Source organism: Barbatula barbatula (genome assembly GCF_947034865.1).
Source record: "Barbatula barbatula genome assembly, chromosome: 4".
Lineage (NCBI taxonomy): Eukaryota > Metazoa > Chordata > Actinopteri > Cypriniformes > Nemacheilidae > Barbatula > Barbatula barbatula.
Window position 1 is genome coordinate 27,394,082 of NC_136768.1, and position 26,243 is coordinate 27,420,324.

Consider the following 26,243-nt stretch of genomic DNA (forward strand, 5'->3'; position numbering starts at 1 on the left):
TTGAGTGACAGTTTAAACATTCATATAGCAAAGATGGGGAACATATCTTTAAAATATCAAAATCATTTCAAAATTGTAATTGGGGTTTTTTAGAACAGGTTGAGTGCAGACAAATTCCGAAAAAAAATCCCTTTCCGCTTGGAATTGTAGGGTTCTATCTGGCAAAACATTAATTAAAACAATTTCTAAACAGTTCTCACAATAACATTAATGGATCCCAAATACCTAAGAGAATGGCATCGACTGAGAGACAGAGTTGATGTTCTTGCTGCCTCGAGTAGCAGCTTGGATGATTACCCGGACATATTATCTGCCCGACATTGACATTTGTTACTCAGGTGTCAAAACTGTGCAAAGTCGGTGGCAGAAATGTTAAACACTGTACCAGAAGGTACTTGTATAAACGAAGTAACTTTGTATAGAACTCCTCATACTATTGTCAAATTATTTTATTGTTTTCCATATGGTACTGTCGCTTTGAGTTGGAAAAGCCTCTGCTAAATGCCTGTACTGAAAATTAATTGCAGGCATATTAATGATCAACATCAGTCACTGGCGACTATTAATTAATAATACATATTTCATATAATAATGATTCACTTCAACTACAGTGTTTAAGATGCGTCTTACTCATTTCCTTTTTCTTTTGATTTCAGATGATGTGAAGATTGAACTTGATGGGGCTTCTGTATTTTTATTAATTGTAGCCTTTATATTTTGATATCTTTTTACATTTAATAAATAGTAATTATAATGTTATATATTTTTTTATAAATTATATATTACCAATTAGTTTAATGTCTTTATGGTTATTATTTTCTTTCAATTTGTTTTATTTGTATGTTGTTTAAGGCTTTTTATGTAGTTTATATATATATATAAATATATATATATATATTTCTCTTTCTACATTTAATAAATAGCAATTTATATAATTATTTTAAAATACAATTTTACCAATTAGTTTTACGTCTTAAAGTTATTATTATTTTCCTTCTATTTGTTTTATTTGTATGTTGTTTAAGGTTGTTTATGCAGTTTAATTAATCAATTTTGATTTATGTTATCCCAGTTTTTGTTCTCAATCTATAACACGTGATTTTAGGCTCATTTCATTCCCCATAACATGGTTAGGAGAACGTTAGCGTAACGTTAGGGGAACGCTAGCCTAACGTTAGGGGAACGTTCTATTGACGTCAAGAAAACGTTCCTGGAAAACCAACAGGGAACGTTAGAATATTTGTTCTGGGAACCATGCGCTAACGTTCCCAGAACGTTCTGGGAACCAAAAATTGTTTGCTGGGAATTTATTTGATTTTGTTGTAACAGATATATTATTTCTTATGTTTTCCATTTTGTCTTTTTTTACAATTGTTGGTTTTATTAATAAAAGCTTTATATTTAATTTGTTTGTTTTAATTGCTATTTATGAGAAGAACATGTTAATATTAAGTTAACAAAAAATATTTTGGGTATTGTGTGTTTATCTATTATGTAGGCATTCATAATCTATCTATTTGATGATTATGGTTAGACGTATTAAATTTTCCCTGACAGCCCAAATTCAGCTTTGTTGTAAAAAATTATTATAAATAAAAATAAAAATAACCCGAACGTTCCCCTATGGTTCCCAAACAAAATAACCAAATGGGAACCATATGGGAACGTTAGGGGAACGTTCTGTGTTCGCTGTGATGAAATGTTTCTCTTTGAAACGAACACTGGGAAACCGGAAGTAACGATCACGGGGTGCGGCGAGCACCTTAGGAGACCTTGTATTCTGATAAAACCCTGTCGAAAGCAACGGCTGTAAGTTTATTTGTTATACATATGCTTATTATATAAAGCTAGAGAGTGAATTTTATACGTGAATCGATCACGATGTTGTTAGCGATTAGCGCTAATGCGCTTCATTAATAATGCGGTTAAAAACATGCTAGCAATGCATTTGTTCATTTCTAGTTTGCACAAAATTGTATACAAATGTGTTGTTCTATTAATAACTATGGTGGTATGGCTATCATTGAATGTTAATACATTCTTATTTTATTTTCATTTATTTACAGTTTTACTCAGTTCGATGGCTATTGAGTTTGATGGTGTAAACGAGTCTATACGTCATTAAAGGAGCAAGGCGCTCTTATCCTGGCTCTTGGAAAGAGTTTGGCTTGCTGTGTATTTACATTACACGCACAGAAGCAAAACATATAAAGAGAACAGTACCATTATGTATTGTTTAAACTTCATATTACATGTATTTACAGAAAGAACCACACATAAGGATATCAAAACAATCAACCGTATCAATAAATGACATAAAGAGGACTGGAATATTATAAGACAAGTGAATTTGAACATTCAAGATGGCAAGCGTTGTGAGGTGCTGTGTACTGTTGCTGAGCATCTGTTTCAGTCGCCTCTCATCACTAGCATCATTTGACACAGGTATGAACAGCCTTTATAACTTATTGGTGTTAATGTTACAACTTACTTTAACATTTTTACAATAAGTTAAAACCTACCGTTTACTTTTTTAGACAATTTAAGACCTAAGGTCGTGTCTCATGTTGTCAGGAGCACATATAGGTCAGAACAAGTTAATGTATTGAAGATCTGTGAAGATCAAATCTTATTATTGTCTTCTTCATGCAGTTATGGTGTTAAAGGGAGATCATGGGAAGAACATCAACATCCAATGTGCTACTGACAAGACTCCCCAGGATGGCGTGTACATGAAAAGGAAGAAACTAAATGAATCAGAACAACAGGAAGTCTTCCACTATTACAGGGATGGCACTTTTACTGAAAAAATAAATGTCAAAGTGACTTTACATGAAGACCATTTACCCAAACTCACTGCCACCCTCAAGAATCTAACTGTGGCAGACATTGGACTCTACTGGTGTGAATTTTATTTAAAAGAAAAGCAGACCAATAGCAGCGTCACATTTCTATGGGTGACGGGTAAGTGCATGTTTAACACATTATACACATGTTTATTATTATTAGTGTAAGGCATCATGAGTTCATTATAGAATGTTGTTTGTGTCTGACAAGGATTTGACCTAAACTGTGAACACTTATATCCAGAGGCAAAGAGTGGGACCTTTATTTTTATTAATACAGAATATATTTGACATTGATGATATCTTCTTTTCACTCTGTTGCAGAAAAAAATGAAACTATTCTTCACGATGAGAAAAATTGTCAAGCTGCGATTGTTCTCTATGTGATGATAGCTCTGTTTGCAATAATACTTTGCATCCTTGGTTTCCTCTGTGTGAAGGTCAGTACAACCCCAAACACACACAATGAAATATCAAAAACTAGCATAAAACAAAACGCATCGGAAGTCCAGTTGTGTTGAAATCTTACTGTAATAAACTTACACACGGGATGGTTTTATACTGTTTTTCACATGTATACTCTGTGTCTTTAGTCAATAGGACATGATTCCTCACTTATGGCTTCCAGATATTGTTAAACATTTCTGTGTGAAAATCCAAAACTTTAAAGTTTTAAAGTTGAGCTTTAGAGTTAAACTGGTTTTTGCAGGTTTGAAGACTCTAAGACAGTGGTTCTCAAACTGGGGGGGGCCCAAGGATGGTTTCAAGCGGGCCACAGATTTTGTGGCATTTTAAGAAATAAGAAATTTGACATTTTAACCAAAATAATTTGTGTTTCAGCATTGTATAACTGAATATGTTTTTGGCTTAATTTAAATTTAAATTTATTTCTGAATTGAAACATAATCTGACACTCCGGCACTTTTTATTTCATAAATTACACAACTTACAATAAACGCCCATTTTTTAAAACGAAAAAAAAATAAAAATATATCATTAATCACACAATGACCTCACAACCTTTTTTTGCTCGTGAAATGACATCATTAAAACTAAATGCTGGGAGCCGCTGCCAACACAAACAGTAACAAACTTTGACCGTAGATAAAAAAACAGTAGTTACTGCATAATGTGGAGCGCTAGCCTGTCACATCATATGCTACGTTTTCTCTTCATTTACCCATGAAGACTTTCACAAGTACACTTTCTTCCGTTTAAAGCAAAGGTCAGAACCCTCACATACACTTTTGTCATTTTCAGATGAAAAGAAGCCGTGAGTCTGACACTCCATCAAAAAAGTCTCAAGACTCTTCAATTTATGAAGAAATGACCAAAAACAGACGGGGTACTACAGCCTCATTGTAGCTTCCATTGTAGCTTCCCTTCACCTCGGAATAAACAGGCTTGGGAGTGTTTCCATACGGGTGTACTTTAATTCAGACGAGTGTGCAATAACATCAACACCATGAGAACTTAGGAAATAACAAAGGCAATTTAGTTAGATACAAAATAATCCCTTAACAAAAGCACTTTAGCAAGCTAGCATCACATTGATAAAAGCATAGCAGGCAACAGCCATAATGAGAAATGAATCTCGTTACCATTTACATGACAGTATAAATGAATTTAAATGAAATAGTACATTACAATGGACCACATACCTCGCTCCGCATATCAAAGGGTGCTAAAGAGTGGTGACCCAGGGAAAGCTGCCGTCATTTACTTAACTTGGACTTTGTAGAACTAGCTAGCAACTTCATAAATTATTCTCAAATGATTACTGGCAGACAAATTAAGCACTGAGTGGTATAACAATTCAAAGAACACTTTAGTTACAGGTTACAGTAATATCTTCCGATCTCTGACTCTAAACATGCATCGTCTTGTAACATGCCTTCTTGAGTTTTGTATTGAACCAGTGTGAGCGCGGAGTGATTAGCCCCCCCTACAGATAAAATGATGACAAAATAAAAGTCACATGAAATAAAAGGTAAGAAACAGGATAATTATAATAAAACACTGTTAGAGGTCATCTACACACATTAATAAACCCTGAGTACCAACCTACCAAGCCATTCTCACAAACACCTGCGTTTCATGAGGGTTTGTAATGAAACTTCCTTAAGCTCATGCAGAGATAGTGTTTGTCTTACATGAATGAGATCAAAAGATTGAAATGTGTTCATTGAAAATCCAAAGTGCTAAATGACCAAATGTAAAATGTGTTGAGACAACAGAAAAAGTCACTTATTCCTATCAGTGCAGATTTCATTGGCTTTAAACGTGTTCTGCACAATATCTAGAATACAGTATAATGTAATGCAGTCAACATTGAATCAGTCGTGCAAATATAAATATATACTGCATAAAAAGATCATGATGCTAATATACTTGAATGAGAACGATCAAAATGTCAATTTTGTTCACAGTAAAGTGTTGCGCTAAACATTGTACACATATGAGTCAAATGTAGATATGAAAATGTCTGTAGCGCTTGTTTATGATCTTCATGTTTATTTCTCATATTGGGTTTCCACTGTCATCTTCCTGTGGGTCTCTAAACTGCGGCTGCTTTGCAAAGAAACCAATGTCATGTTTTTGGTTTGACATAAATGTCAAAATCTATTAATAATGTAACAAGACCAGTAGATTTGCTCTTACTTACAAATCCATGTTATCGCTTATTGCCACGAAAATAAAATAATCATAGTATACAAAGTTTTGGTGTCCAAATAAAGTCAATTTTCTTATCGCTATAAAACAATATTATAATTCTACTTTTGTGCTTCTGTGCATGTGCACGATCTACAGTAACAAAAAAGAGACGAATCATCGGTTTGTTTCTCTCAGCCTGCCAGTGTCCCTTGGCCTCAGCCAGTGATATGGTCTCGTTTGGTGAAAGCGAATTTGGGTAAGACGACAGCATGTCATTAGCGGCTTCAGATACGGATGAGCTGTCTGCTCCTATTGTGACCCTGCCCCTTGCTTTCTGCGGAGCCCAGCGAGACCAGGCCAGGTGTATGGCACCGCCCTGAGACTCAGTTGAGGAAGGACCCAGGTCTCACCATGGCTGGACCTCCCTACAAGCAAGCTCTTTTCAGCAACCTGTTTTGTTCCAGGCGAAACTGTGTGTTTATGTCCTGTTGTAAATGTTGCGCCCGCTCTGCAAACCGCTGTTTTAGCAGGAAAAATATAAAACACAAACTTTGTCAGAAAAAGCAATCTTCATCTTACCACGGGAATCAAACCCTGATAACTCTTAAACAGATCCTCTCGCAAGTATGTCCAATGGACCGGTTCTTCTCCCTGGATCTGAAAGACAAATCTTCCATATCCAGATAGCCCGAGGATCAGGATTGAGAACCCCTGAGGTAAACCACTGACTTGATTTGACTTGAGACTTGACTTGCTCCCACCTCTGCTAAACACCTTCAAGTTACATTTCAGCCTACAAATGTATAGCTAATATGAATGCTAATATTTGATCATTCATTCTGCAAGTCACAAATCTTATTTTTATGTCATATCAGCAGAGACTCTTGGGCTTGACCCCTGCGATACTTACACTGTGCTGGATAATGCTTGGAGGTCCACAAGCAATAGATTCTCTTCCACAATATTGTGTGATCGCAATGTCCAGTGGACCGGATGGTATCGTCTCTTCCTTAATGACCAAAGTGCTCAGATGCCAGACACATGTATTGAAAGCTACAGCTGTAACACTCATGCCCCTCTATGGATAAACGGTCAACATCCTAGAATTGAGGATGGCGTGGTCACCCGAGATGTCTGTGGTAGCTGGAACAGTGATTGCTGCCTTTTAAAATCCACTCCTATTAATGTAAAAGCATGTCCAGGACAATTTTACATATATGAGATCAAAATCCCAATTGGCTGCAGTTTGGCATATTGTGCAGGTAATTACTTTGTGTTTATAAATTATAATATTTAGCCCCTACCTACCTAACAGAGCTTCTATCATACTACAACCCATCACGCTCTCTAAGATCTCAAAACGCAGGACTTTTGATAATACCTAGAATAACTAAATCCACCAAAGGGGGTCGAGCTTTCTCATACGTAGCACCTAAACTCTGGAATAACCTTCCTGATATTATTCCAGGATCAGACACACTCGCCCAATTTAAATCTAGATTAAAAACGCATCTTTTCAGCCAAGCATTCACTTAATGCAAATATGCTAAATAAACCACCAGGAGATGCTGACATTAGATATTATTTACTAGAATAGTTGGATTTACTATATAAAACACCATGTAGTGTGTTGTGGAATTTTCTTATTCCTTAATCAAGGTGAGTCAATTTTGACAAACGCAACACACAGAGACATCAGGTACTTTGCAAAGTATTTTATTGTCGTTTAATCTGCATCATAAGCAATGAGCATGGTGCAGAGCAAAGGCACTCTTTCCTTCTGCACCCAGAGTTTATATATTAAAACGTGAAAACCCCCTCCCTTTGCCCCCTAGCCAGAATCCCGAGCTGGTTTCCGAGAAGTGATGCCCGTTATTCCAAACAGAACATCTTGGCCTCTGCTCGAGGGCAAAGGCAGAGTGGTATGACGCGTATAGAGAAAAACATGATAACATAGAGAAGAAAACATAGATAGAAACTTCATAAACATATAGATAGACACATCAAGAAGCTAGACTAGAAAATTTCCATTACATTCCCCCCTTTTATCATATATGATAACCAAAATCTTTATACTTTGACCATGTAAGATGAGCAACGCCCTTTCTCTTACAGGTTTCATTCTTCTATCTAAACAATTCTTAAAATCCCACTAGAATTGGTAACACCACCTGCTTCAGCCCCATTCCCCAACTTTAGCAATTCCACCACTTCAACAGGCTGTTCAGTCATATCATCCAGCTTCCTGAATGTAGAAACAACAACTGACCCTGAGCTTTTTACACACACGCTGCTTTTCTCTGCGGTGAACACATCTAAAACTAACCTACCCTGCAATCCTAATTCCCTACTTCCAAACTGTTCAATTCTGTACTTTACTTACCACCTGGTTCTCTGCACTGTCTTTTCTTCGGCCTTGTTGGTACAGTTTGCAACTGTCAACAGGGTTGTGACTTCGCAGGGTGACCCTTTAGCCTCTTCCGGTCCTCTAATTTCAGAAGACTAACTTTCCATGCCTGCTCGAGTTGCATACACCACTAACAACTGTCATTCACTCCAATATTGCCTTTCTCATACCTACGTTTGTCTCTCCTGGGTCTATCCATGTTCTAGCCTCTACTCCTTGTGCCTCTTCTTCTGCCTGCTCTGCGGCCTGAAAATTCCTTGGCTGCACTGATATCTGAACCTTCTGACCTGTGTCCTTTATCTCCTCAATCTCATACACCAATACTGACCTGCTTAAACCTTCATCACTTGCTTAAACCTTCATCACTTGCTTAAACCTTCATCACCTGCTTAAACCTTCATCACTTGCTTAAACCTTCGTCACTTGCTCAACCTTCGTCACTTTCCATATTCTTACTCTCATTTGTGAAATTGCTCCCGTTCCCTCATAATTAAAATTTTCTGAGTTAGAGCTAGTCTAAAACTTTCTCCTTTGCCTTTTTATTTGGCCGTCCCAGGGGACATAATGGCCCACATTTTCAAATTTTGTTGCCTTATCCAGAACATAAACTTAGGTACACGTACCTCTACACAAAGACATATTTGTTCCCCAGTACCTAACAGAATTAGGGTAACACTGTCCCTCCCCATACCATTTTATTAAACTTGGAATATAGTGTTGCACAGAAACAAAATTCTATAATCTCTAATTTCTCGGGGTTCGATGCGTCCCCGACTGGAACAGTTGATTCCCTTTGCGAGCACCAATAGTGCCCCTCCTGTCGCTTCAGTCAGCACGACCATTGCGAAGAGCCATTGTGGATGCCATTTTGATGGGCCTATGGTTGGAGTTGCCACTCCTTGGAGACCTTTTTGCAGTGGGAGGCGTGTCTTTTCCATGACTTCCTGGAAGCTGTGTAATGATTTGTCAGCTCCATTTGCTACTGCTCTTTTGACCTGCACAAATATTTTGAGAGCAAAAACACAAAAACACATTGCCTTGTAACATCCCCCCTTTTGACGCGTGGTCTAGGCCATGCGTCAAAATCGCAAAAGCAGAGAAAAAATGTTTTGGCAAACAGGTCAAGCACATTGTCTGTGTATTTACATGAGCACTTCTTCCAAAATGCACGCTCAGCTGGTTCTGCAAAATGTTTGCATCTCTGCAAGAGAAAGAGTTTTGTTAGTGATTTCTGGAGACAATCTGTCTGTCTCTGATGTTGCTTGCTTTGCTGCAAGGTCAGCTCGTCGGCTTCCTGCAAAAAATAGTTTCAGATACAAAAGTGTGTGTGGCAGTCACACACAACAATGGCTGATGGGATAAGAATGGCAGATAGCATATCAGCAACCGGTGTGTGATTAAGAATGTTTTTACCATCAGCTTTTACAAAGTTTCTGTGTTTACACAGTGTGCCAAAATCATGAGTTACAACAAATGCATTTCTACTATCTGTGTGAATGTCTACATTTTTATTCTTTGCTAATTCGCATGCGCGTGTGAGTGCAATGAGCTCTGCTGTCTGAGCAGAGAAATGGTCCCTAAAAATGATATCAATTGCTTCTTTTCTTTTGGACTTGCGATGTCTGTAATTGCAGACACGCTTTGCGGACAGCTGTCTGCCGCGGTCAGTATTTTCGTGACCCAAAAAACGAACAACTTGTTTTGCCAGCTGGACTTTAGATACATTTACTTTGTGTTCTTTTCTCTTATCTTTTTAACTGGAAACAAAGACCTGCGCACCGGTAAATTTGGGCATGGCACAACTATGCCTTTATTTTTTAATCTTTTTAAACTCATTAAATATTGGCCTTATGCCATTAAGGTCTTCTGATTTTAGGCTTCTGTTTTGAGGGGGAATTGCTGTTTGCGTGGACGAAAATTACCCTTGGGCTTTATCACACAACAGGTTCACAGTTCCTAATCAACCAAACATAATATTTTCCTGTTATCAACAGTTGTACGGGCACCTTTCCCAAAATTTCTGGTTTGTAAATACTCTTCATTAATCTTTTTGTGTGTGAAAACACTTCAAGTCCCCTTGTTGCTGACAGACAGGCATGATTCTCACGATGGGCATGCAACACATTTGAATATTGCACGTCGTCCCTTTTAACCCATTCTATGGCGTGCGCATATTTGTCAGCAAAACACCCACAGCTCCCCACACCATTGTAATCAACGTCATGAGGCTCTGTGAGGCAATACATTCTACATCGTACTTACGTAATTCAAAACTACATCGTACAGCTGTACGAGCGCTGCACTCGGGTCGTGTTGGTATCATGCTCAATCTGTCATCATACACATTATGACTCTGCCCAGCAAATGAATCGGGCAGCAGTCAGACATGAGAGACCTGTGTTGAAATTTGACACTCCCCAACTCACATTGCACCCTTTTGACATAAATTATTTTACATTAGAGCCACTAGCATTTAGGGAAAACACAGCTAGTTTAGACTCTGGCAAATTTAAACACTTCTTGTGAATCACAGTAGGCTATTTGTTGCCCCTGAATCTATCAAAAATTCAAGCGGTTTGTTGCACACAAGCATTGTGCATTTTAGCAAAGTTCAGAAAGCGTTTTCATTCATCATGGAATGTGAGCTAAGCAGATCTTCGTTGCATACAGTAGGAAAAAGCATTTCTTCATTGCATATGCTAAGGGAAATCATACTCACCACCCTCGGAATGATGCCTCACCTCCTCACTTCCATCTACCTTTTGTTTTGACCCCATTGGTCTCAGAGGCTCCGGACAATCATTTCGCCAGTGCCCCGTCTTTCCGCAATTGAAACATTTCTCTGGATCATAGGTGCTAGAGGGTTTAAACCCTCCTCTCCCTCTTCCTCCATGCTCTACTCCGATATTCATTAGAGCCATGTGGAGTTCTTTATCTTGTGTGTTTTTCTTCTGAAGCTCTTTCTTGCCTGTTTGTCTTTCGGCGTGTACAGCATGACGGACGATCTCACTCATTCTTGCGCGATCTGGCTCGATGCATGATTTTTCCACTTCTCGTCTCAGCTCTCCCCTTAGGTTTCGCAGAAAAGCGGATCTGAAATGTCCTTAGAACGGACCAATGTCTGGTCCGTCTGCATCAGGTTAAAGTTCAGAATGTTCTTTAAATACTTCCTCCACAGGCCATTTACCCTGTAACTTTCTCAGGTCAGATGGTTTCAGTTTGACTTTCAACAGTCTCTCTAATTCTTTCATTGAGGGTGAGAATTCTTTGCAAAAGGTCAAAAGTTCTTTGTCTGTCGGTGCTGGATGCACTCTTTCTTGCTTTTGACGCACCACGGGCTGTGGTGTAGACGGCACTTGTGCTGGTGGAGACACTGGTGGGGGCACTGGAGCTGCCTCGATCGGGTTCAGATGTCGGTGAGGAGGGACACAATCATCCTCCGGTTGGTGTTTGTACTCAGTCATAGATGGGGGTAAAGAAGACAGAGGGGTTAAATCATTATATTCAAGCAAAACAGGGTACAATGGAGTTTTCGGTGGTAGCAGTTCTTCCAATGCCTTTTCTTTAAAAACATAGTCACGTCTATTTGCTTCCTTCTCCCATAATTCTAAACATTTACACGCTTCGTCATATTTTTCTCTTTCTTTTTTGGACATTTTAAATATGTCCTTTTTCCCCATGTGTTCTCTTATTTTCTCTAATTTTGTGGTACTAAATGTACCATTTCCTGGAAAGTTACCTTTTTCTTTTAAATAGGGTACACCTTGTAAACTTCCCGTTCCCCACCTTTTCCTCATTTCTCTGTATGTTGGTTTATCCATAATTCTGAACAGTCTCCCAGACTGTTTAGAATCTATCTCGATTCTGAGTAGTCTCCCCTCTTTAACTGTCTTAAGCAGTCCTCCAGACTGTTTAGAATCTATCTTGATTCTGAGTAGTCTCCCCTCTTTAACCAGACTGTTTAGAATCTATCTTGATTCTGAGTAGTCTCCCCTCAGACTGTTTAGCGCTAAGTAGTCTCCCCTTTCTTCTTAGACTGTTCAGAATATTTTCAACTCACCGTTTTTCACTTTTGTGCCTTGCACTGAGTTCTTTTGGGATCACGTCAGCCTGGGGTCCGGAGTAGAGTTCTCTCGTCCCTGTATGGGATTAGAGCTGGATTTGCTATGTCCAGGATGATCAGTCAACTCTAATCCGTTCTCCATCAGCCTTGTGATCCCATACCTCGTCGCCAAATTGTTATGGAATTTTCTTATTCCTTAATCAAGGTGAGTCAATTTTGACAAACGCAACACACAGAGACATCAGGTACTTTGCAAAGTATTTTATTGTCGTTTAATCTGCATCATAAGCAATGAGCATGGTGCAGAGCAAAGGCACTCTTTCCTTCTGCACCCAGAGTTTATATATTAAAACGTGAAAACCCCCTCCCTTTGCCCCCTAGCCAGAATCCCGAGCTGGTTTCCGAGAAGTGATGCCCGTTATTCCAAACAGAACATCTTGGCCTCTGCTCGAGGGCAAAGGCAGAGTGGTATGACGCGTATAGAGAAAAACATGATAACATAGAGAAGAAAACATAGATAGAAACTTCATAAACATATAGATAGACACATCAAGAAGCTAGACTAGAAAATTTCCATTACATAGTGTGTTTACCCTTTCTTGGGTTTTTCGTTTTTCCCCTGTAAAGCTGCTTTGGAACAATGCAAATTGTGAAAGGCGCTATATAAATAAAATTGAATTGAATTGAATTGAATTAAAAAATGTCTGTGCCTCTGTTGAATGTTTTTTGTCTTATTCATACTCCTATAATAAAAAAGCATAATTTGGATAAAAACGTCTGTTGAATCAGGGGTTCCCAAACTTTTCAGAACGCTACCCCCAATATTAGACTGCTGACAACCTGCGACAGTTGACGCCGTCACACTGTCATAATTAATCTGCGCAAACAAAGTTTTATTTCCAGTTTATTTTAACTATCCTTAATTTATACTCGCATCATTACAACCTTTTTTAACATATAAATAAAAATAGATAAATAAATAAAGTTTCTGTAAATCATCTCGCGTCCCCCGGGGACCCCCACTTTGGGAATTACTGTGTTAAATGACTAAATGTAACCACCTCCAGGTAACCATTTGCCTTTAAAGCAGAGGTCATTAACCCTCAGAATGAGTAATGATAGAGAAATCAATGGAGACATTTATCCATTGGACAATGTACATATTGGCGCCTAGTTGCAGTAAAATGCACAGTGTTAAATCAACACTACTCAGTCTATATGGTTCCACTCTATAGAGTGTTAAAGTAACACTGGTGTAGTGTTGAAGACAATGAGATAATTAAGCATTAAGGATGAACACCTGCTGTTAACAAGCAGAATCACTGAAGAAATGAGAAACACCAGAAGTACATCTGACATCAACAGTAGATGAAATCAACAGAAGATAAAAGAAGGCATCACATCTCTCAAGATCTGAGTAAACAACAAACATGATTAACAGCTTAACTTACTAACCAATGGTTTTCGGTCAAAGGTTTAGATGTTGATATTTTATTGGTCAAAATGGGATGTGACCAGGTCAGTGTTTGATGTTTGTCTTTAATGCTTAAGCATCTCGTAATTAATCACTTAATTACCTTTTTATCTTTAACACTACACCAGTGTTACTTTAACACCCTGTAGAGTGGGACCATATAAACTCTAAACAGTGTTGACTTAACACAGGCCATTTTACTATGTACATATTAGTATTTTTTATGAGGTATGATTTACTGTTATGGTTTCAGCTTGTACTAAATCATTCAGAGAAGGCAGCGCTTAAGCAGACATTATTCAATGATTTAAAAGTAACATTTTAAGTGTCCAGATGCTTTATTTTTATCGATTTTATAATTTCAGTGACTGATGAATGTGGTACCAAGTGTGGGCCAAACACATACTGTCACAACGTCAACGGAAGCATCTCATGCTCTTGTTTGGGTGGATATATTGTCAGAAATATGAATGAAATGATCAGTAGCAGAAACCCATGTACTGGTAAATGTTTCCTTCTGTTTAAAAAAGCTTGATGTAAAGGGGTAAACTTGTTGTGTATTATTTATGAGGAATTGCTTTTAAATAACATGATGGTTTTGTGTCTTGTCGTTCTCCTTCCAGATGTGGATGAATGTCAGGCAACTCCATCTGTGTGTGGTCCAAACTCCTACTGCACAAACGTAAAAGGAGGTTACAACTGCTCTTGCTTGCAAGGATTTCCTGCAACATTCCCAAATCTCCTCATCGGCATCAATAACATGTGCATGGGTGAGTTATAGGTTAACATTTGTGTTTAATTTAATGAACAATACAAAGAATTTACATTTCATCAAACCACCTTTATCGTGATCGGTGTGTGCTTTAGTTGAGCTCTTGACTTTTTCTTGTTTTCTGAAGCAGTTATAACTACTTGTTAGAATATACTGTATTTGTTGTGGCAAAGAAAACTACCCAGCTGACAATTCAACGTTGATTCACCGTTGAATAAACGTCAAGGACCAAGGTTGAATCAACGTTGAATTACGTTTCGGTTTTGCAAATTGAATCAACGTTGAAATAGCAACGTTGTTTCACCGTCTTACCTTTCAACGTAGTTGAATTGCGGTCAGAAATCGACGTTGTATAATAATTGCTTTATTGTTTTTATCCCCATAGTAAAGCATTGAAATTGCTACAGTTTTAATGGTTTTTCAATATTAAATGAATAATTAACGTGTATTGTGATTTTCTGTGGAGATACTTCTTGTTGAAAGTAATTCTAACAATTTTACATTGGCCTAAAAAATTATGTTTTATCTCTCTAATAACTGTAGAATATTTTTAATTAATTACTTTGGATGCTCTTAAGTGCAGGTTTGAGAGTCCACTTGTATACATACAGATAAGACAGAATAAAAATAAACAGTAATATTTTTACACCCACTTTATTTTTTCTCATTCAACAAAATTAAAATCACACGCGCATGCGCACACACTCAGGCACACAAAACAAATTCATTTTCATCAAATTATTTTTAACTGGAGTGGGTCATCAGTGAAGTGTCTTTTTACAGCCACCACCGCCTATCCTCTCTGGAGCATATCTTAAGTCTGTAATATTTTTTGTCCGTCTTGTGTTGTGTGTGTAGATGACAGCATCTAAAGAGAAAAACAAAACATAGTTTCATGTATATTTCAGCCTTAAAAAACCCTGTTGTTGACAAAAATGTACCGAAATCGATCAATTGGGATCACATATAGGTTGCCCTGTGTCTTAAGAAATATGTGCAAACATTTGACTTGTGAAGCCAAAACACTACTTTGTTGTTTTAACTTGAAACATTTCCTAAATTGTCATTTGGATAAGCACTCATTAGCATAAGCACACAGTATATTTTATGCATGCAATTTCATTTATTTTTACCTACCACTGGCATTTATCTGGCATAGCAGAGACTCTGAAAATGGCAGCTTCCCGCATTTTCCCCTTTAAATTCATCTGTGAAATCACAACATTGGAAAGAGTTCTGAAAAACAAACATGAATGTACAAAACTTTTAGAAAGTGTTAAACAATAAAGAAAGTTAAGACAGTTAATTAAAGCAGCACACAAAACATGCATATTGACATTGACATTTATTCATTAAGCAGATGCTTTTTTTTTGACACATAATACAATGTATGGCACAAAAAATTTCTTATCAAGATTTGTAAATTTAAATAAAGGCCTAGCATTGTTAAAATTAATCAGTGTGATTGATAATATAGTGAAATTGTGTATTTAATAATTAAGTCAAGTCAAGTCAAGTCAGCTTTATTTATATAGCGCTTTTTACAATTTTCATTGTTACAAAGCAGCTGTACAAGAAAACAAAATGACTATAAGTAAAACATAAAAGGTTGTGGAATTCAAAACACAGGTCAAATATCAGACACACAATAAATTCCTATATGCAGAGTTAATTTAAATGAGACTATCAAATTCTAGCAGAATTAACATATGGACCAATAAACAACATTTCACGGCTTCACATTTACCGTAGGCTATTCACATTTTCACCCCAAATGGCGGTCGCACTGTACACTTATCAAAAAAGCATTTTTTGGAGTGGATTTACAAACAATCCTTTAGCTATTTTCCTATATCTTATGTTGCATTTTGTCGGGTTCCGTCTTATCTAGTTCACATTTTCACTTTAAAATGGCGGCCGCGCTGCTGTTAGTTAATGTGTTGGTCGAAATATTTCTGTGAGCTGTTTTAGGCTTGTGTACAACGCTACATCTCATGGAACAACCTCACTGGGTGTCAGAAATAAACGTTCATATAACGTATAATTGTTATAAGTTACATACTTTTCTCTCAAAACATCACCAGAACAAACGTAAAGCAAGTGGCAAAAGCCTCAGTGACGTAGATCCAAACATTTTCTAACCCATCACGTTAACCTTAAACGGTGGCTTTAAAATTCTCCATAAATTGACATAATGGGTAGTCTTAAATTATTTTTGTTATAATATCGACTTACTTCAGTAAATTGTAGTCGTCGTCCTCGTCACGTCACTCCGCGCTTTCCCGCCTCACTGACTGACGTGACGTGAACCGTAACCTCGTGCAATCTCGCGACACTACTAAGGTAAAAGAAAAAACACACGAAACAGCTAAATAAGCTTTTATTGCTTATTTATATATATGTGTGTGTTGTGTGTATATATATTAAATACAATAAGACGAGACTTACCGAAAGTTGTGATTGTTGAAGATGCATGGAAGACATGATGTTGATATAAAGTTTAGATCTTGATCTAATTTCAACGTTGATTTATGAGCGTTTCTGTTCACGTTTTTCAACGTTAAGCATTTAATCTTGTTTCAACGTTGTTTCAACGTTGAAATAACAACTGACATTATTTCAACCATATTTCAACGTTGAAGGTCGGTCATATGCCGGCTGGGTAAGATCAATGGGCTCAGGTAATGATGTTAGTATCCGTACAGTATAGTCATGAGGTTGTCAGGTTCAAATGTTTTTAAAGCAGTGTTTTGGCGGACATTCTCTAAAGACTGAACAAAACAGTAAATACAAACAAAATCAATTAGACATCAAGAATCAGTGTATTAAACTCAACAGTGGCGACAATCAACAAAAGAATGCTCCATGCTATAATGCATGTGTAAAAATATTTAATGAAATGAACGCAGCAACCATTTTTTCCATCATCCTTTGGCAAGCGTTACATTCTTTGATGGCGCTCTTATTCATTCAAAAGCTTTTAAGCACGATTTGAAAGGGCTTTGTTGTATCCAGTTCAGACAGTCATCTTAACGTTAGCTTCACAGTTAGCCCTTAGCAGCCATTTCTACGGTAATATATTGGTTCAAAAATATGTCAAGATCTCACCATAGGAGAATTAAACAGAAACATCATTAACATCTTTACTTATTACAAACACCATTTTATTTTTGTCACCTTATTGAGAATTAAGCCCTTAGTGGTTTAATGTTTTCATTTAGCTTTATGGTTGTTTGGTTACAGTGGTTATCTCAGAAAGACGTTTATTATTATATAATGGTGAAGCATTTATGATTTTAAGGTATTTTGGTAAAGTGATCAAAGTTGTTATAATGGAAAGATCTCCATGTAAGAAAATACATCTTCTTTGCCGTTAAGACACACTCGATATACAAACTTCATCAGTGGTGACAAACAATCATGAATGAGTTTTGTACTATGCACCCAGCATGCATTGCAGCACAAAGCGGTTCAGTTGATTGTCACCATCGTTGGATGTAAATGTTCAATGGCTATAATTAATGTTAAAATAAAGATAAAAATAAGACGTCATAGTGACATCAGCAGTAGGGGTGGGAATCTTATGACTTTACAATCAGATTCTGTTTCTGGGAGAAACGATTCTATTTCAAATCTATTTATAACAAACATTTTGGTTATTAATTATTCTGCTGTGCAAATACATGAACTCTACATTTAAACCAACATTGGATTTGCTTTGCGTATTCTTTACATTTGAGGCAAAAGAAATTCAAAATGTCTGCTTTATTGAGATTCATACACTGACTGTTGTAGACATGATCACTAAAGCTTGGACAGAAACAGACCCTATAGTCAGACATAGGCAGTGTTGCCATGTCTGCAGTGCTGCTGTGTTCCGGCTTGTTTTGAATGGTCATTTGGTTTTTTTTTAAGCCTATCTGGCAACCCTTGACAAGCGATGGAAGGCCAGAGCTTAACATTCAGGGGTGGAGCAATAGTGTTGCCACAGCCACCAGGGACAAAATACCTACAAATGTAGCTGTGGTCGACTGTTTGCAGCACGGCACGGACCGATCGGCACAGGACATCAAAGTGCCCTGAGAGCGATTCGTCTACAATGGGTTCTTAGATGTCATGCACTGATCGGTTTGCGCAGTGCCGCATGAAGTTGAACTCATTGTTGAGAGATAGCGTTTTTCTCGTAAGGGTGTTATTTACATCATTCATTTGTTGGAACCACACATTACGTGTTTAACATGGAGGAGTCAGGCTTTAACAACAGCACAAAACTGTGTGCATTCGCAAACTTTACCTGGCGCTCAAGCAGTTTTTAGATTTTTTTTTGTATTTCTAAGCCACTTAAGACCACAGGTTGTAAAGCAGGATTTTTTAGCTATTGCAGGTACATTTATAATTGTTAATGACATGCAATCATGACCATGCCAATAAGTATGAATAACAGTATGTGTCCTTCAGGCTTCCCTAACGTGATTTGTGCCATAGACTGCACACATGTCCCCATCAAGGCCCCAATGAGGGGGATTTTGTGAAGCGAAAGGGCGTTCATAATGAAAATGTGCAGGTAAATTACTATTACGATTTATAATATTCCAGATTATTACATTGGGAAAAAAAGTAATGAAATCAAAAAGTATGCAGTTGACTGACTAAAATCTCTTCGATGGTGTGTGACTCAATGCTCCATATAACCGATGTGAAAGCAAAATGGCCAGGATCAGTACATGACTCAAGAATTTTCAGAGAGTCACATTTATGCACATTATTTGAACGTGGTAAGGGAACATACCAAGCTCACAGTATTATACACAGTATTATGCTGAGCCTAACAGAACTGCATCTTTCCATTATACAGGGGATTGTGACGGGATCCTGCTTGGAGAAAGGGGCTATGCCTGCAGGCAGTATTTTATGATGCCCTTGCCTGAGCCAAACCCTGGACCACAATCCTGTTACAATGCAGCTCTAGCCAGGACAAGCATTGAAATGACCTTTGGGCAACTAAAGGGCAGATTTCATTGTCTGAAAAGTCTGAGGGTTGCACCTGACAGGGCCTGTGACATCATTGTTCCATATGCCATATTGCATAACATTGCCACCATCAGAAAGGAGAGGACCCCTGTGGTGGGGGTGCACCCTGATGATGACCTCCAGCCACTGCACTTGAACCAACCTAGTGGCAGAGCTGCACGGGACAGAATTGTGGAACACCATTTTTTTACTGAATAAAAGACAAGACAAATATGCTTAGTTTCTTGAGTTTATTTAAAAGATTATTTATAAAGAAAAGCCAGCAAGTCATATTTTGCCTGCAATAAGAGATAGTTATGGAAAGTCAGCAATACTACTATGTGTGAAATAGTGTATTAGCACTTACTCTGAAGCAACTCTATCTCCAGTGAAATTTTTCTCTCTTTCAAGTTGTCGAGTTCAATTTCTCCTCTAATTTCTCTTTTTTCACCTTAAAATACTCTATTTTTGGTTAAAGATGCCGCTTATATAGGGAACGGATGTCACCCTATGTAATTTTGTGAAAAAAGGGTCAAAACATGCCTCATGCAACAAGACAAAAGTAAAAGTATTATTTGTTATAATTGCTTCCAATGTTTCCTCATCTGTAAGTCGCTTTGGATAAAAGTGTCTGCTAAATGACTAAATGTAAATGTAAAAGTAAAACACTGCCCACCTCTCTATCAGTTCTTTGTGCAGACTGTTCTGTGAGCCTTTCTGTAGACCTTTCTCTAGGTGTGGACTAGACAGTAAGAATAGGTACACAAGTATATACAAATTATAGTTAAGTTATTTATGCACTTACAGGTTCTTCCTCCAAAGGACAGTCATCTAAGAGGATTTCTTCACAGGACGTGCAATGGAAATAAATGGGTATTACAATGTGTTGCACTCTTGGGGGGGAAATAATGTCATTACAATTAACTACACTGTAAAAAAAATAATGTGATCAATAACTCATGGCAACATATTTTACATGAACTAGAGGTTTATTAGTTTTTACTTTCACAAACATTTGAAATGACTGTACCAAATTCATTTAATGCAGCAACAAACCATTTTACAGTGTACTAAGATAAATAAAAGCTCATTTAGCCTAACAGTAATGTAGGTGTTGCTGCTACTGGTCCCTGGCTTTGGGTATAAGGAAGAGCTGCCCCCAGGGATGCCCTCCACAATGAGTTGGTTTGAATTCAACCCAAGGGCCAGCTCTTCTGCTGGGGTATATTGTGGGGGTGCAGGACCACCACCTGTAATCTTTCAGCCTTTTTCTTTGTGGCTGTCATAAATAGACACATCATTTAACAGTGGCTTTTTACATAAGGACTGTATAAGAAGTGAAGGCTACCATTTTGTAGAATATTCTTGTACTTCACATTTACTTGTTCCCATGTTCTAGTGGGTCCCGTGGTGGCTCTGACATATGTAAATATGAAATAAATAAAACATGCTCAAATAAATACTGTAGAAAGTGATGGAAACATCTGACATGGACACCACTTATGCATTTAATTATTTTGAATTAAACGTTCAAATTGGGCATAACCTTCCATTAAAAGCTCTTGTTCTGCTTGAGAGGAAAACTGGGCGTGTTCTTTAGCCATGCTGAACAGCCAATCACAGCGTTGCTGATCATTGTTTCTAGTATCGATACATATCCCCTTTTAAACCAACGCAAGAACGCGCAATGATCTCAGATAACTCAATCCAGCGATACTAATCATAAACAACAGCTGTGTTCGAAGAACCCAATTAGCCGGATCATGATTAGCACGATGATATTATCTTGGATGTGTCTTTTGATCTCGGATGTAATAAGCGACGTACGAAGAACGGACCCCAGATCTGAAGACCCAGATGTGTTTTGGGCCAAACTGTGTTGTGGCGAGTCGATCGCCTCAATGTAGAAGAAATCACGTAGAACAAGGAGCACGTTTTCCAGAAGTTCAATCTTTTACTTGTTCAAACATCTAGACCTGAGACACTCAAGAGTTCATCTGAAGATGCCCAACAAACACACATCTAACTCCAGACTTTATAAAGAAACCTCAAGACGTTATCACAGTGTTAGCCAATCATGTTTCACATGACATCATCTTCTACAAATCACGGTTCACATGACATCACCTCTTTCTTATTTCGTCCCCTTTCCTCTTCGCTACTATTATATTTCAATCGGGCCTGTGCTTGCTACAGTTATGTTTCCATCCTACCATATTAGGATTTAACCGTCGCGAGCTCCTCTCATAACACATACATCATGTGCCCTTTATCTGGACTCCTTTCTGGGGTTTTCGGATGATACATGATTTGTTAATGGCTTTATTAAAAACGTAATAATGGGCAACCCAGCATCTGCATGACAAAAGTGTGTGTGGTGTACGTGCAGGTGTTCAAGTGTTCAAACTCATACATGAGGCCCATAGCACATATTAAATCAGACAAATACATGAAACCCATAACTAACTAAATGTATCATTTTATATTAGAAAACCCAAATACTATAATGCAAACATTAATACTGTAATAGAACTGCACGTATGCTAATCCTATAAATTACTGGTTATAAACAACTTTCAATTTCAGCACAGATCGATCGATTCGCTTAATATTGTGTTGGTGAAACTACTTTTTGGACCCTTAAGGACTTACATTATAGAAACGTATTTTTCTGCTGAAAAAACAATGTCACCTACATCTTGAATGTTTCAGTAAAGATGCAGTTCATAGATAGATGAACATTTTCTTACACTTTAATATGGTTTTCCTCATAATTTCAGCAGCCAAACCTCACAACTTATTATGTGTTTCAACAGCTCCAAAGAAACAGATTGTGAGATTGGGGCTGAGATCCGGTCTGAATGTAAATGATCCTGCAGTGATGAAGAACATCTTACAGTCGGTGAGTGTTAAACAATAGCAGAACATGTTGAATTGCTGCCTAAATAACAGTAGAATGTCAGATGTTTTTATTCCTTACGCCAAGCGACCAATGAATCAATGTTGAAAACTGTTGATTTGTCAATGTTTGTCAAAAAGTAGTCTAATAAACTCCAGATTTGAACCAGTCGATATCAGACGTTCAGAAGACGCGGAAACACCTTTCACATTTGACCCTTAATTTGATGTCTTTTCAACGTCGTCAAAGACGTATAAATGATGTCTTTTGGACATTCCTTTGCTCGGGGATACATGCACATTTTTGGCTCATGTAACGATTATAAAACCTTTGTTCAATTACATTTTATTTTTATAGCACTTTTGACAATTTTACGCTGCTGCAAAGCAGCTTTACATACAATCAGTTAAGATTGTTTATTCAGAAAAAGAAATAGACAAATAAAGAAATAAAGTCACGAATATGATAAACACACCACATTTATTTCATCAGATGAAGCAGAAACTGAAGGATCATGGGATAGAGAAAAACACAAGCTTGACATGGAGACTGCAGCCTGGTGGAAAGGTTTTTACAGCGAAACGTGTTATTGTTAATTTTCAACCAAAATGTACTTAATGAGGCATCTGTCAATTACGTTAAAATGTAATCAAACAAGGTGTATGCCATTCTGAGTTATCCGTATAAGAAAAGCCACATTATACACATAACATATGAATCAATATATATTATCAATAAATGGTTTTATTGGACACTATTCAAAAAGTGGCTTCAAAAACAATATATTGTCTGTTTTGTTACATTACAATAAAAATGGCCGGTGTGTGTTTCCATTCTATCTCCTAATTGTTGCTGTACATAAGTATACAGTAAGCTCATGTGGTTTAATGATGTGAGTTGCAAACTTCATATTAACTGCAAGATCTGAAGCTTACATGATATAATACCACTGACAGTCCGAACTAATCATCTGTCTGTTTTGATGGAGGTCAACATTTTACTCCTGTAAAAATGATTCGAGGTTTTAGCTTCCTCCACTCATTTTCCTGAGTCAATTCAACAACAAACGTTAAGGTAACTTGTTTACATGTGCTCAACTCAGAAATCTGTGTTGCCTGAACTATTTAACTAATGTTTTATACATTATATTCACAAATAATCAAATAAATAGCATGCGCAGTGGCTTTTTGCTGTATTTTAACCAAAACATACACTCAACATCACAAGTTAATGATGTGGTTTTCTTGACCTTGCTCGACCAATCACATTCACTGCATGAGCACATTGTGGGACATTGAAGGCAGCGAAGGTTACATCATCTATGCTGCCTTCAAAAGCCGACCTGATGGAGGTGTGTCAGGAGACAGGAAGTAAAGCAAACATTGGATTCGGACGTGCCTTGATGCCTCCCTACCTCGACATTCTACCCCGAGCAGGGTTGTGTTGAATCAAAGTCAGTCGCGCCGTTCAAAACTAACAGAATATCGACGCAATTGGTTCAGTAATCGATGTTGATTTGAGCTCGGGATCACCACAATAAAGATCAACACATATTTTCACACATACCATTGAATCGACGTTGAACAATTAACATAATAAACATTACAAATTTTACATAAAACATCTCAAAATACTTGAACTAATAGATACACATTTTTTGTTATCAAAATTTGGTTTATTAACAACTAATTGATTTTTTATGCAGAATAACCAGCTAGCATAGTAACAATTAAGGGAGGTAGATGCCATTCCTTTCAAAGGGGAGTAGCAACGATGTGAAAATATAAAATAAATAGCTAACAATCCACTTTATATGACAGAAAAGCTCACTCTAATCACCCCCTTGCTAATGAAAACACTGTAAACTTGACAGTTAAAATGTTTGCTAAAATAAAACAATTACTTTCACATGTTCAATAAACTGGGAACTGCCCATCCTCCCAAAGCACCTGAATGATTTAGCGTGTCAGAGTCCCAAAACAAACACTGAATCTGTCATACTATATATACACACAGAAAAAAATGGTTCTTGAACGGTTCTTAGGGATGATTGAGGTGCTACTGTATAAAGAACAAGTTAAGCACCTGTATGTTTCTTCACCGGTTCTTTGGGGTTGTTAAGGCGCTATATAGCACCACTGCCATACAAGTAACATGTTAACCCCTCAGTATTATTTAGGATCTCAGCTCTCTCTTAGTCTCTTTAGTTGGGGAAATAGATTGAAAACAACATTAACAACAAGATAATTCTAGGATGTGAGAGCTGTTAGTCGTAACTTAAATTATGTGGAAGGAGAAAGGAGGATGAGAGAAAGCTAAAACATGGTGAACGGCTTAAGTCTTTGAATGAATGTAAATGGGTAAGAGACACAAACTCAATTTAAAAGGCTATTGCCTTTTTTCATATATTAACTTTGCTTTGTGTTATTTAGTGAAATATTATATATTAATATTTTGAGATTTAAGCTTATATAATGATTTTTTTTATAATTTACTATGATCTCAATGTCATGGCCTTCCTGTTAGTAGACTACTAATTTCCAATGTCTTTAGTGTGTCACATACTGGGTGAATAGCAAAATATAATAAATTATAAAAAGGCAATATTCAGATAGATTTTCAAAAGCATTCTCAATAGTCTTGTTATTAAGCATAATACAATATTAGCTAATGGTTATGTGTCCTGCCCATAAAACTGAGTTGGAAGTGTTGTCCACTTTATCACACCATTGTTTTAAATGATATTTTACGTAAATAGTTACATTTCAATTTTAATTTAGAAAAGGTCTAGACCGTACCAGTTTTAATCTTATTTACATAGATTATAAAATCCCACCATGAACAAGCACTTAAATCGCTTATAACCTGAGCTGGACCTGCTCAGAACCGCATTTGACCAGAGCACGTCACGTAACCTAGCAACCATTTGCCAATCAGGTGGACGCACCATGCAAGCGCGAGTTCAAAGCTTCCTGAGGAGAAAACTTCATCGTTGGACGCGGATTCAGACGGAGACGCAAATATTTATCGAGGTGAGTAGCAGTGCCACAGAAATAGGCTCTTTACAAAATGTATTGTGTAATAATAAACAGGGGACATTTTTCATTTGTATTTGCAAACGTAACTTTAACTTATAAGCGTTTTGTGACAGAGCCAAACCAACCGCGTAAGGTAACGCTAAATTTCAGATTGAGTTTTCTTTAATATGCGAATATCATCCCATTGACGCTCAGAAAACACCAACAAAGTCAAACCAGCTGCAATTGCTATTTTTAAACAAAAAACCGAGGCGCATTTTTACCAACCGACAAAGCTCGAGACACATAACGTTTACGTTAACCTCGAGACTAAAAAACTGGGTTCTTTTAACGTAACGGAGATAAGTTTACAAACAGTAACGTGTAACGAAATATCATTGGTTTTCTTAATTACGTGTATATTTTATGTATCTGTATTTACAGTAAGCAATACTGTTGTTTAAGTGTTAATGAATTGGATTAAAGATATTTAATGGACTTGTGTTCATTTAACTGAATTACAGTAACTGTTCAGTTCAAATTGTGTTAAACTACTGTTCTAGTAGATATGAGTAATTCAGATTTTCATGTAGGCATAATAGCAGATAAGGTTATAGGCTAACATTCACCTTTTTCTCTTTAGACTATGACAGACTTCTGTTCAAGTTTGCCAGTGGCTAAAAGACACTGACATTTTTTGTGTAAGGTTCACGTATTCTGCAATTGATGTACCAGTGCCCTAATTGCCATGTAAGAACATTCACTTACAACATATATATGTATTTTTTGCTTAATCGGAAGCTGCTTGGATTATTAGAGACCACGCATCTGTTGATGTGGACCAACAACTTCTTACGCAGCTGTCTGTAATGGCACCTCGAGTCCTTGAAGTTTCACGGAGTCCCCTGAAAGAGAGATTCAGGCGCAAAATTGAGGACTGTGTAGATGGCAGACTAAAAAAAGGTAATTAAATCTGCAGTGCTTAGATAGTCTCCCTTCACGTTTCTGTCTTCACAGTAATGAATGTTTAAAAAAAATAAACAAGTATTGGGTGAAAGCTGACCATAACACACCATGTTATGTCAACCTTATGTGGTTAT

At 37.2% G+C, this 26,243-nt stretch overlaps 2 protein-coding genes across 6 annotated transcripts; both read left to right on the forward strand.

Moving 5' to 3' along the window:
* The first annotated feature begins 1,711 nt into the window (after window positions 1-1,711).
* Window positions 1,712-5,603, forward strand: LOC306893360 (uncharacterized protein). Of its 4 annotated transcripts, none has more exons than XM_079455147.1 (6): window positions 1,712-1,809; window positions 2,067-2,175; window positions 2,265-2,445; window positions 2,653-2,964; window positions 3,171-3,286; window positions 4,107-5,603. In XM_079455147.1, exons 3-6 carry the CDS (start codon window positions 2,364-2,366, stop codon window positions 4,209-4,211), a joined length of 615 nt encoding a protein of 204 aa, XP_079311273.1. In that variant the 5' UTR covers window positions 1,712-1,809; window positions 2,067-2,175; window positions 2,265-2,363; the 3' UTR covers window positions 4,212-5,603. The 4 variants fall into 4 exon arrangements, 2 of the variants coding, with proteins under 2 accessions (XP_079311273.1, XP_079311272.1); XR_013786561.1 differs by having other exon boundaries at window positions 1,717-1,809; window positions 2,067-2,445; window positions 4,107-4,867; window positions 5,107-5,603; XR_013786562.1 differs by lacking the exon at window positions 2,067-2,175 and having other exon boundaries at window positions 1,724-1,809; window positions 4,107-4,867; window positions 5,107-5,561.
* A 7,210-nt stretch (window positions 5,604-12,813) lies between these two features.
* On the forward strand, window positions 12,814-22,958 carry LOC306893377 (uncharacterized protein). Of its 2 annotated transcripts, none has more exons than XR_013786563.1 (4): window positions 12,814-13,948; window positions 14,069-14,215; window positions 18,676-18,781; window positions 19,073-19,441. XR_013786563.1 is itself a non-coding variant. In XM_079455166.1 (4 exons), the coding sequence occupies exons 1-4, from the start codon at window positions 13,912-13,914 to the stop codon at window positions 22,742-22,744; spliced, it is 396 nt and encodes a 131-aa protein (XP_079311292.1). In that variant the 5' UTR covers window positions 13,817-13,911; the 3' UTR covers window positions 22,745-22,958. The 2 variants fall into 2 exon arrangements, 1 of the variants encoding a protein (XP_079311292.1); XM_079455166.1 differs by lacking the exons at window positions 18,676-18,781; window positions 19,073-19,441 and adding exons at window positions 22,044-22,129; window positions 22,619-22,958 and having other exon boundaries at window positions 13,817-13,948.
* Window positions 22,959-26,243: the final 3,285 nt, after the last annotated feature.

Bases quoted from the DNA above. Each gene is read 5' to 3' on its own strand.
- LOC306893377 (XM_079455166.1), top strand. From the start codon at position 13,912: ATGAATGAAATGATCAGTAGCAGAAACCCATGTACTG. The intron at 13,949-14,068 runs GTAAATGTTTCC...TTCTCCTTCCAG, and splicing joins TAGCAGAAACCCATGTACTG to ATGTGGATGAATGTCAGGCA. The intron at 14,216-22,043 runs GTGAGTTATAGG...GTGTTTCAACAG, and splicing joins CATCAATAACATGTGCATGG to CTCCAAAGAAACAGATTGTG.
- LOC306893360 (XM_079455147.1), top strand. From the start codon at position 2,364: ATGGCAAGCGTTGTGAGGTGCTGTGTACTGTTGCTGAGCATCTGTTTC. The intron at 2,965-3,170 runs GTAAGTGCATGT...ACTCTGTTGCAG, and splicing joins CACATTTCTATGGGTGACGG to AAAAAAATGAAACTATTCTT. The intron at 3,287-4,106 runs GTCAGTACAACC...TGTCATTTTCAG, and splicing joins TTGGTTTCCTCTGTGTGAAG to ATGAAAAGAAGCCGTGAGTC.